Genomic DNA, 18090 nt, shown 5'->3' on the forward strand with positions numbered 1-18090 from the left:
TCTACCAAAGCTCTTTTACTGTAGGTAAAATCAATCATTTATGGAGAAGCAAGCCATTGTTTACAAATTTAATTTACTTCTCAGACAGGGGTGTCTTATTAATTATGTCAACCAAGTTATACGACTGAAATATTTGTTGGAAATAAGAATAAAAAACGCTACATCTCAATTTCAATTATATTTTCTAAAATGTGCCTTTTCCAATAAAAACATCTGCTTTATGCTAAAGTTTGCACATATGCTTATTCTCACATATACTTCTACGGTTCTACCCATCATCAGCCAGTGGATAGTGCTAACCAACCAGAGGCAGTCATCTCATCATGGCAATATCTAGTAGCAGTTCAAGAGTGCTACCATAGTAAAGCATTATATGGCAAGCAACCAAAGATTAACACCAGTAGGGAAAAGAGTGAAAATTTTCCCTTAGAGGAGTAAAAATCTACAGAATGATTTTATATCATGGACCGACAAGAGTAGAAATAAGCCACAAATTCCCAAATAAATCAACGATTCAGATTTAATAATATGTAACCATAAAGTAAATGCCCACTTCAAAATTTTGATATCTAGACAATTATAGTGCAAGTGTATGATTAAAATATAATTGGTAAAACCACTAGGCAACGAAGGACCTTGTTCCATTCCCATGTCCGAGGATCAAGAGACCACATGTCTGAATGAACAATCCCTTTCTCTGAGCTATTTTTATCAGATACAACTTCTTTTGAATAGCCACCATACAGAAATATCTGTCCATAGAAACTAATTTCAGTAAGACAAAAACAATCTTGATCCTTTTTTTTTTAAGACAATTGATGCTAGAACTGCAACAAAGAAACAAGTGCAAATACAAACTAGAACAAACTTATGCATATCTGGAAAGTAAAACCATAAAAGTCAGATGGAAGAAGAAAATTTGATCTTAAATTTAGGAAAAAAGATTTGGCATATGGTTTTCATAGATAGGTCAAACTAACAACCAAGAATGCTTACTTGATACACCTATTAGGTAGCTTACTGATCACAATTAACTGAAAAGACAGTTAAAAATTTAAGATGAAAATGCATAGAACAAACACAAGTACTCAAGAATTACTTTATACAAATCAAACTATAAGACATAAGCAAGCAACAATATCACATGAATGTGGCTAAGGTAAATAGATCACAGTAACACTCTTATGGTTGCTAGCCAAGGCTTGCTCTTCTACAAATTACTTCTTGCTACTTCCATCCATGTCTTTTGTGATTTATTTCCTGACATTATAGAACTCCTAAAACCCCCATCCACACCAATTTCATCCTTGGCATAAATTGCACACAACCAAAAATATCCCTGATGGTTTTCCTCACAAAATACCATAACAGTATTCTAGTTGAATTTCCTCTACTTGATTGATTTCCACTCGAGAAAAATGAATATAAAATAATTTTTTGAACAACGACAGATATTTTAATTATATATTGTATGCCTGAAAGTTGAGCGGACGGGAACTCCTCATTGACTTAGACATGGTCAAGAGTGCCCAAAAGATTTTTTTTTTGGACAAAATATTACATAGTAATGTTAGACAAATAAACCAGGGAAATTGCATCAGTGACATAGTCTCACAACCCAATACCCTTAAAAAAAGTTTGACCACTAATTCAATTTTTTTTCTCGGCATTTCTCATCTTCAAAAAGGAAAAGAAAATGAAGATGCTATCTAATTTCAATTTCATCATCATTTGATGGCTCATACGCCAAATATCATATAAGTTCATTGACTCTTCTAATATGAATTTCACACTGAGGTGGATGACACAAATTATACTTCATCGTCACTTTGAATAACACCTCTCTCCTATAATTCCACTGATCCCTTAATCAAGTCAAAGAAACAATTCATAAACATCAAAACAATACAATCAATTACATAAGACTGATGAGGCAATGAGTTTATGTACGTATGTAGCTATGTATGAGTATGGAAAGAGTTGAACAAGAATCATAATAATAGGACATAAATCCTATCAGTGCAAAAATTACATGAACCATACAAATATAATATCACTCTAATGACCATGATAAAATAATCAATATGCCTATAAAGTAACAAATAAAAAAATCAAACATTTTACAGTTCTCTTACATGTGCATCAAGTATTGATAATACCGAAAGGCCTTGAATGAGATAAAATTATTTAATCCATTTTTCGTCAATATTCGAACTTGTTGAAATCTGGTTGGAATGTGTGTACTGAGATGTGCAGCTCATCACAAATGGTTTCAATAAAAGTGGCACGTCTCATAATTTTCAGTAATAGAATATGCATTCCAGTTCTCTATGGAGGATTTATTAAAGTTCTTTCTCTCGTGCATGTATGCACATTCTCTTTACCCACATAGACATGTTTATATTTGAATGACAAGTATGTCCAAATCCAACGAAAGTAATACAGGATGGCAGTTTTGATTGTGGATACAGACTATGAATCAGTACCTCCAAGCTCATAGCATCTAAAATTATTGCAATCAAAGAGAGAGAGAGAGAGAGAGAGATGCATCGAGGGTTTCATACCAATAGATTAACACTCCCACTTAACAATATCTAATAACAAGATATTTGATTAACTTAATCCATTGTTTGGATGTGTGACAACACAAATGTTAGTTCAGATGTGTTTCGGGATGTGCTAACCTTAACCAAAGTGGTGGGAGCTATGTATCTGGGCAGCCTAGCTCTACGAATATCCTCTTTGTTGTCTCCACTTATTTTAGTTTCTCATAATATAATGGGATGTTCAAATTGAAGATCTACACCATTGATCACAATCTTCACCATTGAAAATGCTTAGAAACCAAAAATCATGTGTTTTGGTTGTCTCTAACCTATGCATCATATGGATAGAAAATGAATTGTTAAAATGATATGACATCATGTTTTGTTATAATCTTAGCATCACTTAGATCTACTGATTTTTGAATCTATATATACTTTAACATGTGTAGATCATGATTGATAAGGTGGATTCTCAATTTAAATGCTTCATCATGTATTTTAGCATACTAGCAAAATAGAAATCTTCCATATTTGTGTCCACATGATGTATATGTTAGAGACCACTAAAATATGTGATTTTTGACTTCTAGATATTTTTAGTGATATAGATCAGGAATCATGATCAATGGTATAGAACTTCAATTTGGATGCCTCATTATTAATTTTGGAATTGAGAAGAGTGTAGTCCATCCCATTTATACTTACATGTATACACACATTACCTAATCTAATTATAAGAGCCAAAAATAAATTCACAAGGTAAATTATATACATCAATTATAAAAAAAGCTTCAAAAATCTATAATAAAAATAATTTATATTTCTTATAAATCTTTATTTATCTTCATATTAAACTTGATAAGGTCATCTGTCATTATATGCCAATATGTTGGAAGACAATAAGGTAAAAGTATTTTTGTCAAATGTAACTGTTGCAAGAAAGATCTGCCGAACCGACCCAAATCGAGTAGTTTGGCCCGTAATGAGTCAGACCAACACCAACCTATAATGGTTCAACTTGTTGGGTCGGTTCGGCCAATTTAATCTCCCAATTGCCCCCTCTTGAAGAGCTTGATACCTCTCTCGAAGGTTCTCCCCAACGAAACCCTAGGCCCTCTCAATCTTTGCCTCTCTAGAACGCTATTGACACCGAAGAAGGTAAGTTCCTCTCTCCCCCTCTCTCTTGACCGCATCCGAAAAGTCTCCACCAGAGGTGCTCCGGCATCCCCCTCTCCCGCATCCCCATTCTCTCTCTCGATGGGCTTCAGACTGAGGTGCTCCGGCATCCCTTCTCTCTCTTCCCCCTCCCTCCCTCCCTCTCCTTCTCCCTCTCTGTGTCCCCTTCTCTCTCTGCCTTTTTTCTATTTTTGAGTTTTGAAATGAAGTCGGCAAACCATATGCCGACTTCAGTTCAAAATTTGAAAATAAAAAAAGATCTGAAACAGACCGAAACGACACGATATCTATACCGTACCGTACCGTACCACCGATCAACCAGTATGGGTCCCACTAGTCTAAGTGTATAACCAACCTTCATTGCAGGCATTATACACAACACTTCAAATACCCCTATAGAAATAGAATATTTGTGCATAAAGTTTTATGGCTAATATCATGTTCATAACTAAGATTGCATTATTTTTGTTCTATACTAGTAGAAGCATAATATAAGAAAGCACCCACTTATTAAGCTCTATAAAATAGTAAATTTAGCTTGAACACCAAGCAAAATCCAAAAGATTGGGATACTGACATGTAGCAATGAAATTAACCTACAAATTCAAGTATTACCATGCGAAAAGAGAGAGATGAATTACATTATGAAATCAAAGGTGATGCCAATCAAATAAATTCAAGAAAAAAGGAAAATTATCTTATTCATATTGTAGGATTTATCCCAAAAGGACCACTTATGAAATGTATCTTCTTGCTTAAGCGATTAATTGAAAGATTCGTAAAAACAATTTGGCTAATTGATGTGAGTATCACGATAGGTAGATGAGTAACCAAATAGACATTGAAAAGAAAAAGGCATAGATAAAGGGTACACTAAACTGGTTCAATATATGTATAATGAGACAATAACAATCACAAGAATTGGTGGTGAGCCAAGTGAGTTTCTTGTCCCGTCAAGCCTAAACCAAAAATCAAAACTAAGCCCATATCTCTTTATACTTGTATAGATGAACTTATAGCCAATATTCAAGATAATATATCATGATGCATGCCATTTGACGATGGTATATGTTAATTAATGAGAAAACGATAGGATTGAATGCTGAAACAGAAATGCCACACAAAGAATATCCTTGGAGAATATGGGTCTAAAATTACTATAACAAAGGTAGTATATGTAGTGTAACTCAAACTTGAAAGGAGATGTACCAAAAAAAAAAGGAGATGAAAATGAAACTTCAACTGATATGTTTAAGAGGTAATACAATGTGATCGGTTTCATGTCCTGCATGTGTTAGTATCAAATAATGAATGCTGGGCAATAAACAAAGTAAGAATCCAAGCATGGATGACCAGTCAAACTTGGAAGGACAAGCTGAGGAATAAGAAAATTAGAGAAGACATAACAGTGCAACACATGATCACAAAGCTAAGGAGAACCAGTTAAGATAGGAAAGGCATGTAGAAAAGATCTGAAGGGCACTATTATATAGAGGTACTTGGACAAGCGATAAATGGGGAGGAAAGAGAAGGGGAAGACCAACAGTAACACAAACAAAAGTTATAAAATGAGATATGAAAAGTTGCAGGGACACTAAATGCAGCCCTAATAAGAATGATATATGAAGGATCTGAGGTCATATGTCCAACGGCTACGGTCGATAAATCATAATTATGGAAAATTCCAAACCACAATAATATTTCCTTACTAGATTTGCAAAAACAACAATTAAAGCCCCAGTTTATCTTGGCAGTATTGTACTGAACCAAAGAGAGATCAGGTCCTAGAATGCATCTTCGGACCCCAGGTCTCTATAGACCAGGCCATCCTAGTCCGTCCTGGCTAGGATGGACCATGGCAGTTGCATCACAGTTGCAGCACAAGGGTCTTGGAACCTTTGTGACTTAGCAAAGCGACACAATATAAGGGAAAGTTATAGGGTCTTGCCTCTCTAATTACCAAATGCCAGAAGCAGTATGAAGCCAGCAATACATACCAGATGAAGACAAGATTAATTTTTTTCAAAAACAAAATTTATGAAGATTAATTAGACAGTATAAACATGAAACACAGCATGATTGCCAAATACAGATGCTCAATATGAATAGATCAACTGAGCAAGAGGAATAATTGATCCAAAGATCAGCATACAGCAAGAAATGTAGTTTAAGAGAACAAGATAATCTACTAGTCGACTTACTTGATCTTGGAAAACAAAAAGTTGAAAACCACTCCTTGCATTAGGCCACATGCATCCAGGACGGGGTTTTATTTCTTGCCACTACAGTAAGAAATGCATGCATTCATTATATATATAAAATAGATTGAGAAAGGCCTACCACCAACCTAAATACCTAGTGCAAGGTACTAATAAAGCAAATATAGCCCATAAATGAAACAAGCTGAAGAGAACATAAAACTATAACCTAATGCATGCGACCAAAAGCTCAAGTTACATTCACCTTGAACTGATCGAGATCAAAAATATGCAAATCATTAAAATACCTGCAAAAACAGAACAAAATCCGATATAATTATATTTTATACTTCTATGCATAATAACAAGTAACTAATAACTTCTTAGAACTTCTAAGAAGAACACTTGGGCATTTATACGCATGGTAATTTTGGATGATTTGGCAAACCAAAACACAGATATAGAAAAAATTCCAAGCACAAAGACGACATTTTTAAGTAAATTTGTGTTTATTTTTACATAATTTTGGAATTGGACAATATTGGCATTTGCTTCTCCATGATTCGCAATGCACATGCATGTAGATATTCTAACTAAATTTTAAAATTTCAAAATCAAGAACTGAATCCATTGTTTGCCTAATGGTTAAAAGCGTCAATTTTTTGCTGCATGAAAGAAAAAGCGAGATGGGCATGTGTAAAGGAGAAATGGGGGAAGAGAGAAGAGAGAGGAAAAGAGAGAGAGAGAGAGAGAGAGAGAGAGAGAGAGAGAAGCAGTTTGTTCCCAATAATGTTGATAATTTGGAGAACCTTTGAAAACAAAATATAAAAATAGGAAATATGAATATATATGTGCTTTATTTACAAAACATGTACATCATATGATGCTCATAAGTATTAATGCTCTATGCACAACATATTAGTGGCATCTAAGTAGAAAAACACCATTCCTGTAACCAAACATCATATATATTGAATACTAAGATATGTAATAGGATTAGAGCAGCTTGAATGAAAGTGTCAAGGAGCTTCTGTGGTATTATTATACGATCAACAAACCTCAAAGACCCCAAGGAAAATTTTGGCCAATGTCTTATGGCTCCAAATGTTGGAAAATCTTGAGGATTCTTGAAAAAAAGTGAGAAAAAATGAGAATGTCAAGATGGATTATGGTAAAACTAGATTGATGAATGAGTATAGTAAGGCTTTTTAGTAATGCCATACAGGGCACCCCAGTCACACACGAAGAGTACATAGTGCAATACGCCCCTATATCGATGTATGGTTCGTCGAAACACCTTGGTATGGCACATGGCACATACCTCAGCATGCCTAGGTACAATAAATGCACCATACTGCGGTATGGTCGGTTCTTGGTATAGTCCCTTTCAGAGTTGAATACAATGGTAATCTGCTGGATTTGAACACAGCAGAAGAGAGATTGTTCTGCAGTAGAATAAGGGGGAAACTGAGAAAAAATAAGAAGAAAAATAGAAAAAAGAAGAACATAAAAGATGGCCTGCGCCTCTTATTGCTTTCAAAATAACTCACAGACAACTCTAAAAAACCCACCAACAGCTGGCAGCCCCACCTTTTATCAACCTCCTTTTATGCTTAAATATGGACATGAACCTAAAGTAAACAGCCACCCAAAACATTTTTTTTAACTGACTAGCTGGCTCATTATTATACTCACATCAGGACTCCCTACTTTAGACATAACCTGATACAATAAAGTAACTGAATTATCTAATAAGCCGCAGTTACTCTTCACAACACTGTATCATGAGTAATTCCTAATTATCGTAAGCTGCAATAAGCTGACCCTTTAAAGTTTAAACAATAATAACTAATAAAACCACATTGAGAACAACTCCTAATGCATGACTTCTTCGAATCTTTGACTAGATGACTTGTTGGAGTTGCACAAATTAAGGGCAAATGATGGAGATTCCATTGAGATGACATGGGCAATGTACAACAACGATCTGAGGGGATTCATAGGAAGATGACCTTTAATTTCTACTGGAGGGTGTAAGAGGGAAGACCTAAAGTGATTTAGATGAAGGTTGCGAGGAAAGAAATGAAAAGGCTAAGAGTTATGTCAAGAGTAGCTCTATATAGGAACTCTTGGGGAATGAGGATCCATGAAGCTACCCCCAAATAGGTGGGATGAGGATTGATGGTCATGGTTATGATAGTAAGATATCAAATAAATGATTTAAGAAGCCAAATTTCCGAAACGAGAGTGACATTACATCAACAAATTTAGTTTGTTTTAATGGGTGGGATTACATTTGAGTGTTCTCGCAACATGCAAATATGTATCTCATAACATCAACAAAGCAAGTAATCAAATAGATTCCACCATTACGAAATGTTTTTTTTCTTTGAAGGGTGCTATTCCAAATAAAAACAGAATCTTCTGATTTCGAACATGTGACCTAACTATCGACACCTGGAAATGTAGAACCGTTGTTGAGAAATGTTTTTATAAAAATACTTCAAGGTTCTTAAGCTATTATTTTATGAAAACCAATCATGATATTAAGGAATTTGTTTCCTATGAGTTTTTGTGAGCAACTAGAGGCACATGGCAAGGTCATCAGATAGCAATCTCATTGGCTGAAAAGGTGTAGAAATTTGGCAATTAGGTGATCCTACTTAAGGCTCAGGGAAGGAGTCCCTGCAAGCTCTGTATCTGTGTGTGTGTGTGCATAAAAAATTTTCTTTCCAGGATCATCTAGGAAACATGGATAGTTCCAATCACATTTCATGTCCAAAATGGATACATATCGGATATTGATACTCATTGAATGCTTCACTAAGCGAGTTTGATAGTTGTGTTAGGTATCCTATTTTTCAAAGTTAATAAAACACTCCGGATACTTCCAGAAATACTCAAGATACTTTTTTGATACCTCCAAAAATGAGGAGAAAAAGCATTTTGTTTCCTTTTTTATGCTAACCTTTCAAGTATGAATGGTCAATTCTGGAGCCTATAATGTTAATATTAAAATATGAAGTATGGGTAGGGGTCTATGAATTTGAATAATGACTAAGTGATGACCTTGTAAAAGTTGATGTTATTGTACAAGTATGGACTATGTTATTGTACAAGTATGGACTATGTTATTGTACAAGTATGGACTATGCTATTTTAATAGCCAATTATTTATGTACATTCACATACATTTGTACATTATGCCCGTATGCATGTATCTATGTAGAGAATGCACATATATTCATTGATGTATGTCATAATGGCCTATGTATAGAATATCATGTCTATAGCCCATATCCTTGTTGCGCCAGCAAGAAACTCTATGTGCCAATTATGTGCCAAGCATCCACCAGGGTTGGTTGAAACAAGACCCTTGAGTTATTGCTGATATAGTTGGTCAATCAAGTAGATATGAAGAATTTGTATGAATCACTTTCTAAAGTGTACCACCTCCTCAATAAACTGAATGGAAAGACTGCAAGCACAAGCTACACTAATATAATGTCCACAAATGATGAACTATCAATTATATAATGTGCACAGCTGCACGCTACCAATGCATGCAAGCCTTTCACAACTAGCTTTATGTACAACAAGAAAAAGACAAAGAAAACTTAAGAGAGCTGAAAACCAACAACTTTCAGACTGGCATGGTCATCATGAAAAAATAATTAAAATTAGCAAGACTTGTAAAATCTGTAATGGTTGAACCAAGTAACAACCTCACTTCTCTAAGAGTGTCATAAAAGCCACCAAAAACAATAATCTTGTGCTTGTATAAGACCTGACAAGAAGAAATGGTTTGAGAGTGAGAACTGTTGTACATATGATAGTTACACCCTATGTCATGCATCGTTCCACTCGCCGGAGCTAACAAAACATATGACAAAAAGCATTAATAACACATGTATAATTACTAAGTAGTTAACAGATTGTCATGCATATGCACAAACATGGAACATGCACAAACAATGTAACAAGCAGACACGTGATGATGCACCTATGTGTAAGGATATGTGCAAGCATGGATATGCATATGTGCAAGCATACATCAGACATGCACGCAAAAACAGACGACGACACACTTACGGCACCCAAATGTGTGTTTGCAGAAGCACAAACACATGATGCCACACTCACACTCACCCACTTAGCAGCTACCATGCCTGCCCACCTACCCATGCCATCAATCATACATGCATGCATGTGCATGCCAAACAGGCATGCACGTGATTGAACACACATCTAATGTGACTATGAATGTATGCACTATGCAAATTTGTGGGTGGAAAGCAATGCTATGCTTGTCATGTACTATCGAATGAATGAAAAATCTTATGCACTTCTCAAGATTCTGAAATCATTATTTAGAGCATGTCAAGAAAGCAAGTACTCGACTATTGCTTCATTAGTTCATTTAGTTATTTTCGCTTCAATTTTCATTTATAAATAAAGTACATAAAATAGAAATAGGAAGAAAAGAAATAAGCATTTCCCCACTTCTAAGATTTCTACTAATTAAACATAGAACCTTTCAATTTTCTCCTCAACCTTCTGTTGGTAAACACTCCTTCTCCTAAAATCTCTCCAAACCCTCCCAAAATCTGTCTCCTCTAATATACCTGACCCTACCTCCACCATTCCAAACAGCTAATGCTCTAACTTATAATCTTGCATATAATATTATCTAAGTTGCTAAAATTAAGTTATAGACACATTGTAGATTTAATATATATATATATATGCCATATAATTTACTTCAGATAAAATGTAATTCAAAATAAATGTAATTAATTTAGGGAAAAGAAAATGCATTGTGATACTACTTCAAATACTTTATATTGATAAAACAAGTGACAATTTGATCTACCAAATTGCTAATACAATTTTAAATTTAGCAATATCTATTATTGATATAAATTTCAAATAAAACAAAAAAGAAATATGAATCTTCATATTAAATTAATATCTAAAATCCAAATAATCAACTTCACTAGTATAAAATTGCAAATTCTATTATACATTGTTGACCCATTCTCAATCACCTTAAGCTTTGGGGGTCAATTAGTTAGCTATCATGGTATTAAATATCAGCTTAAGCCTCTTCCATAAAAGAAATTGTATGTTGTAGCAGTGATCAGTGCTTGCATTACCAACCTGTACCAGCCAACATAGGGTTGCACCTTATTGATCTGGTACCTTACTGGTACCACAGAACTATTGTCTCAACTCCAACAGCATACTATATATTGGTAAGGGGGCATACCATATTGACCCATTTTGGCAAGGAGACATACTATCTATTGCCTACATCAGTATGTTACATATGCGGGGTACAGTACTAAGACAAAGAATATTGGTGGTGATGGATTCATTTTGACTATATTAGTTTTAGAATTACAAACCTAAATAGAATAAGAGTATACTAAACATGAATAGATGAATTGTTATGCAACATTAATATATACAAAAATTATATACTTTACATAATCAAAATATATGCTATAGTCAAAAACCATTACAAAAAATTATTAGTCAATAGTAAGTTGAGATTGTTAGACCTAGAACCAACTTGCTTCCTAAAAAATAAAAGAAAAAGATAAGAAAGCTTTTTGTAAAACATAGTAGTTAGGTGGATTTGTTCTTCTTGTTGCTTGCTCTAGGCATTTGTTGCCTCTAAACATTTCTCCTTCATGCATGGAACCTTTTCACCTCCATTCACCTATGCAATTTAAATTTTACTAGCGTAAAGAAATGCAAAAAATCTTTTTCCTTTCTCCTTTCATTTCTTTTCTTTGGAGGGTGAGGATGCAAAGGATTATTATTTGTTACAAAGTTTACAATAAAGAAATTAGAATTTTGAAGCATACCATGCGATGTCCTGAGCGTGCACTTGGACATCCTTTAATAAGTAGTTGTTCCCATTGATTAGTTTTCAAATCAAACATCCAAAAATCCTGCAGCATGAAGTTCAATCAAGGAGCTAGTTATAATGGTAAAATTATTCCAGGTTTTTTGAATATCAAAAAACAAGAGAGCTTAAATAAAAAGAATTATCATGTATGGGTCTCAATCAAGATGTACCCCCACCTTATGTAATTCTGATTTTAGATGATAATATCTAGAGGTACCACCCATGTCTCATAATGGATAACATTGATTGCAATTAAGAGAATTGTATCTAACAAACATAAACAATGCAATGATTAGAAAGTATGCAAACAAGATGTGAATAAGAACGGAGCTGAAATGTGTGTGTATGCGCTTGCAAACATTGGTTGCATGGCATATAAAAATTACAAAGTTCTAGGGCAGAGGTCATTACAATATCTAGCCAAACAAAGAAGACGTTGTATCAATAGAGTCAATAGCATGTTGAACATTGACCCATATCAGATATACAACCCTGTTTAGGCCTACAAACTAATGAGATAAGCTAACATGTTCAGGAAACAAATCAATTACATATCAAGATAATTATATCTTGACCTATCATCAACACAAACCTAACCTTTTTAAAAGAAAAAAATCATTAAGGATATCTTAACAACTTGATGCAAGGGACCATTGCTTGGTGCAGTGGTAAAGGCTTGGACTGCTAAGTGTGGTGGCATGGCTTCAAGTCCAGGGGCAGCCACCTTTTGTAAAAAATGCCAAAGGTTTGGCATGTCCCTGACTCCCCCTCCCAAGACCCTGGGTTGTTGAGAACATAACTGGGTAATGTGGTAATAGCTTGATGTGATATACGATTAGAAAACACAAAAACAATATACAATGCTTAAAGTTGATATGCATAATACATATCCCATGTTAGCGGTTGTCCTACATGAAATGGTAATACGAATAACATTTAGAAGTCAACATGAGTATCTCATTTGCTAGACTTTGACTTTCCACCATGCCAACAAATCTAGTCTAATATAATATACCGTTGTTAACAAGGTTGTCCATGAAAAGAGCAAATCATGTCAAGAGTGTTCACAAATTCACCCAACAACTATATGAGACCACTTCTGAATTTTCTGTATCCAACATAGCAAGCATCAAGACAGATTCCTAAAGACATGATAATGAAAGTTTTGGTTATATATTAGACAACTTCTGAATGGTCGATCGACAATGAGTTTGAGAGGCACCTAAAAGACATTATTATATAATGTGACAATGTCTTATACATATTTATATTGTACTCGCAAGTTTCAAAAGAAGGGCCAAAGGTTAGTGAGATTGTATATATTATGCTTTTGTCCAATAGAGGATCCCATTCCATATTGACAACAAAACCACGTTTTAAATAGATTCCAACTGAATTCAAGCCAGGTTCAAGCATGCATGCATGTATGTACGCATAGTATAAACATGCATGCATGTATGTACGCATAGTATAAACATGCATGCATGTATGTACGCATAGTATAAACATGCATGCATGTATGTACGCATAGTATATACATGCACACATGCATGCATAAACACATACATATATGCACACATGCAAAAAGCTGTATGTGTTGTGTATGCTTATCTATGCCTATCTATGCATGTTTTATATATGATATCAATAGCCTGTAAGTACGTATATATGAATATATAGCTTTTTGTATGCACACATAAATGTATATCTAAATGAATTTATGCATATTTTCACGCGTATATGATTATAGATATGTGGAACAAGGGTTCAAATCTCATCAATTAGTACTATATCGCTGGCTGATAAGCAATGCACCATATCACAAGTTGCATCAACAAAGGGCATCGACTGCTATCCTTCAATATGGGTGGTATATCTCTAGCGCAAGCCTATTTTGCTTCTAAAAATATTATGTTGCCTTTTTTCTTATGTCTTATTGTTTTATTGCTAAGCTTTTGCAGAAATATAGTAACTGTATTAATTTAAATTCCCTAGTCATTATCTGATGTGTGTTGAAGTTTTTCTATGTCTAAGTTAGTACATAACTTGCAATTTAACTACACAAAAAACTATGCATACATCATAAATAACATGCAACTGGGTTACTAGAAATCAATAAATTAATGAATGATATTGAAGATTTTTTTAAATGCATTCAAGATGAATTTGTCAACTACTAGCACTGTTTGAGTTATGACAAATGAACAAAGGAAGAGTACATTACCATTTCATTGAACAACAAAGATTGTTTTTGAATTTTGATAGAGAATGTGATCCTTCACCTCAATGTATATGCACATAATCATGGTCTATTGTACTGCCCTGTATCACCCGGTACCGGATATACCATACAGTACCAAAAGAAAACTGGTACAAAACTCAACTTTGAAACAGTAAAAACTCCATACAATCTCGTATTGTAATGTACTGACCTGTACTGAAGCGTACCAAGGTACATACCAACCATATCGTACCAAACCAGTAAGTTACCGATACGGCACCCAGTACTGAGATTACGGACCTTGCACATAATACTTAATTATGAATATTTCTTGAAGCCCAAAGTGTTCTTTATCATCATTTTAGTTGAAATGCTTTGATAACTAAGATCATGACTTTTCTTACTGGACTTCAGATTTTTGCAATGTTTGGAAAAAAAAATAGAAATTATAATCCTTTAAGATTTCAGAAATACCTTAGCATGTAAGGTTAAAAAATCAAGAATTATTCTTGACAAATTTGGATTTTTGAATTTTTCTTATTGAACTCAAATAGGGGTTTATCCTTTATATAATATCTTAAGTAATGGACATTTACTTAAATGATATTATGCAAATAAATTTGTATTTAGAGTCTCTGTTTGCTTCTCAGTAGGTTGCCTGCCACCTAGTTGTTCCAACATTCAAATGGTGGACAAAAACAAGAACGAACAACAAAAATTAGTTTGGATATATTATGGATCAGTACTGAATGGTTTCGATAAATAATGGACCACCCTAGGCCTTATTGCGCAGATCTACTCTAGTACACCTAAATTCCACCGTTCTAGCCCAATTCAACAAGAAGTGTGGTGTGTTAGTCCCTACCATACCATCTTAAGGCGGATAAAGTACATGTCGATCAATACAAGGTTGCTACTACTTATCAGTTGATACAGTCTAATTTGATCATTTTTTCAATCCTTGATGCGTATACACCTAAGCAATGCCCGCAAAAGCGATATCAAGTAGTCTTGTTACATTATCAATTCAATACGAAGCCAACGGTACACATCCCATATCCACATAGGCTCCCAACATTTTTTCTCACTCCTAAACACGATACGCCCGAAATCATACTATATGAAATGGAACCAAGCAGTACAGAAGGTTCTGCTCGGTTCGAACTGGTATCAACCGTTTTGGCTCATATATTGAACTGAACCTCAACATCATACCAGTATCCTAACAATGCAGGTAGTACAGATGGTACAGCAAAAATGCACCAAAATATGTGCATTGATCTATACATAAACATATGAATTTATGGACACGCACATATGGATGGACACGTGTACATAAATAAATAATTATACACATGTACGTATATATATACATATTATGTTATATACCTATACACCTGTAAAGACAAGCAAATTACAATAAGATTTATTGAAACTGACCTCAAATCCCATCATCGGTTTAAAGATGGAGGTTCCAAAACAAAGATTGAAACTATTGAATGTAACCTCATGATAGGCCCTCTCTCTCTCCTTACACACACACACACACACACACACACAAAGTAAGAGATATGTGCAATCACAAAATACAAAGATACATATATATATACACACAAATATACAAACACATAAACATATCTATGCTATATATAAAAGCATGAATAAATTTTGTTTGTACAGTCTAGTGCGACAGCAAGCTATCTACCTCAACAAAAATATGATTCCCCAAGGCAAATTTCAAATTTGTAGGTCTATGTCCATATAACGTTGTTCAATGATTAAGTTATATTAGAATACTTGACTTTCCAAACTGATCTCTAAAATAGAAAACAGTAAATGTTGAATGCCAAACAACAGATGATAAAATGGCTATGGCATAAAAGGATACCTAAGACAAAATGGTACCTTATAATGATGGAAACGTTCCTGGTTTGGAGATGTAAATTCACCACCTGAAAAAAAAAGATATGTCACATTAAAAACTTGGTTGATAAGATTATTATTGCCAAATTTAAAAAAAAAAAAAAATCTGCCAAGCTTAAGTCAGTTACCAAATATGTAAATATTATTTTTCCATGCAACTGCCTGATGAGCACTACGAGGAGGTGGACTATTGGGACTTGATACTAATTTCCATTCATTTTTTTCTACATCATAGCGATAAAGATCACCATAAACAAATGTCTGCAGCAACAAACTAATCAATTAACCTTTGACACAAATACTAATATTTGAAATTCAGGTTATTACCAAAAGATTTTGGACATAAAATAGGAATATATGAGGAGGCTAAGCAAGAGTCTAATTTCTTCTGTGGTTGAGTACCATCTCAATTATGAACCATGTGAAGAAGACAGGAAAAAAAAGTGTGCATGTTTTATAAATGCATGAATGAGAAACATTTTACAGGGAAAGTGACAGCATTTTTGTGTAAAAGTACTACACTTATCAGGAAAACAAGGAAAACTATTGTCACTTTTTCCTTTCTCTAAGAGAGATGATGTTTGATAAAGCATTTGTACTTCTACCTTTGCTAAGAATACACAACCAAGTAATTTGACCACATCATTTAACTGAATAGCAAATTCTCACCTTGCTACCATTGTAAAATTCTCCACCATACAAAATCAACTCTGTCTCTTTCAATTGATTAATTGTCAACTACAGGAGGACAACAAAAGCATTAGGTATATCACAAAACACAACTATTATATATAATATATATATATATATATATATATATATATATATATATACACATACATACATACATGAATATATAGAACCACATAAATATCCACTAAACCTTATCCCGACTATTTGGTTTTGGCTTTGCCTATTAAGGAATATCATCCATTCAAAAAATCTTACGGAAGGGATATAATAAAACACACACACACATACAAATCCTATGGAAGGGATATAAAACACACACACCCCCCACACCCACCAGTAAACTTTATCCCAACTATTTGGCTTTCGCTTTGTGTGTGCGTGATGTGTGCAAGTTCATTGAACAGCAATTTAGACTGCTGATGTGGGGTATTAACCTCAAGATTCAGAAATAATTACTTTCAACTATAATCTTCCAGGATTATATCAGAAACAACTCGAATTTTCATAAAAAGATCGTTTTTAAGAGTAGGCTGAAGTCAGCCTCACGATTCATAGCTTCACGAATCCTCACAAGTTGACCGATTTTTTGAGTCCAAGACAACAAAGAACAGCAATACACCAAAAAAAGAGAAAAAAAGGCTTTTTTTTTTGCTTTTCTAACAAAAGAATTCACTAATAGGGGTCATTCAAGCCAAGAAATACAGAAAAAGCATCTACTGTCGATTCAAAATGAAAACTTTTTATCTTTTTTAGCATTTTCTCCACCAGAACCCAACTCACCGAACAGTTGGAACGAGGAGAAGGGGCGGGAACGTTCTCCTCCACATGGACTTCCTTCTTCTTGGCCTCTTCCTTCTGTATACTTTTCTACACCAAAACCAAAGGAGAACCACAGAAGCGAAAGACTTAGGGTCAGACAGAGGGAAAGAAGGTAGGGTTTAAGGAGGGGTTTGAGAGATTACTAGTATGGCATCGACGTCGTCTTCTGTGGAGACCTTGCGGCTCTCCCGGCGGGCTCTCTTCTCCTCGGATTTGGACGTCTTCCTCTCCGTCTTCTCCTTCCCCCTCCCCGGCTTCTTCGTCTTCTTCCCCATCTCTTCTTCTTCTTCGCTTGCTCGGGAACGCAGATAGGAAGAGAGAGAGAGAGAGAGAGGTGCTGCGGCTCGGTTCTGCCGACTCTCCTCTTCGTCGCACAGGTAAAATAACCTAGACCCGGTTCCGTATTAGGTTTGCAAGTGGACCGGGTCGCGTTGGGTCTGCAAGGAGTGCATTTGGACCAAAAAAAATTGCAAGGCAGCGGAATAGAGTAATTTAATTACAGAGGGGAAAATTTTGATTTGAAAGAATATATTTTAGTGTTATTTTATTTTTTTTTTGTTTCCATAAATAAAAAGTACAAGATGAATTAATTGGTTA

General features: G+C 34.6%; 1 protein-coding gene across 1 annotated transcript in view; it reads right to left on the bottom strand.

Annotated features, from left to right (window-relative positions):
• Positions 1-17807, bottom strand: part of LOC103719647 (kelch domain-containing protein 4) — a 39533-nt gene extending 21726 nt beyond the window's left edge. Inside the window, exons 1-10 of the mRNA XM_039133776.1 lie at positions 17637-17807; positions 17455-17541; positions 16651-16719; positions 16110-16242; positions 15964-16010; positions 11794-11880; positions 9646-9707; positions 6186-6228; positions 5924-6004; positions 636-752 (exon numbers count right to left, since the gene is read on the bottom strand). Coding sequence (XP_038989704.1) covers positions 636-752; positions 5924-6004; positions 6186-6228; positions 9646-9707; positions 11794-11880; positions 15964-16010; positions 16110-16242; positions 16651-16719; positions 17455-17541; positions 17637-17768 — 858 coding nt within the window. The 5' untranslated portion in view covers positions 17769-17807. The remainder of the gene's footprint in view (positions 1-635; positions 753-5923; positions 6005-6185; positions 6229-9645; positions 9708-11793; positions 11881-15963; positions 16011-16109; positions 16243-16650; positions 16720-17454; positions 17542-17636) is intronic.
• Positions 17808-18090: the final 283 nt, after the last annotated feature.

The sequence above is a fragment of the Phoenix dactylifera genome, chromosome 14, assembly GCF_009389715.1.
Source record: "Phoenix dactylifera cultivar Barhee BC4 chromosome 14, palm_55x_up_171113_PBpolish2nd_filt_p, whole genome shotgun sequence".
Classification (NCBI taxonomy): Eukaryota; Viridiplantae; Streptophyta; class Magnoliopsida; order Arecales; family Arecaceae; genus Phoenix; species Phoenix dactylifera.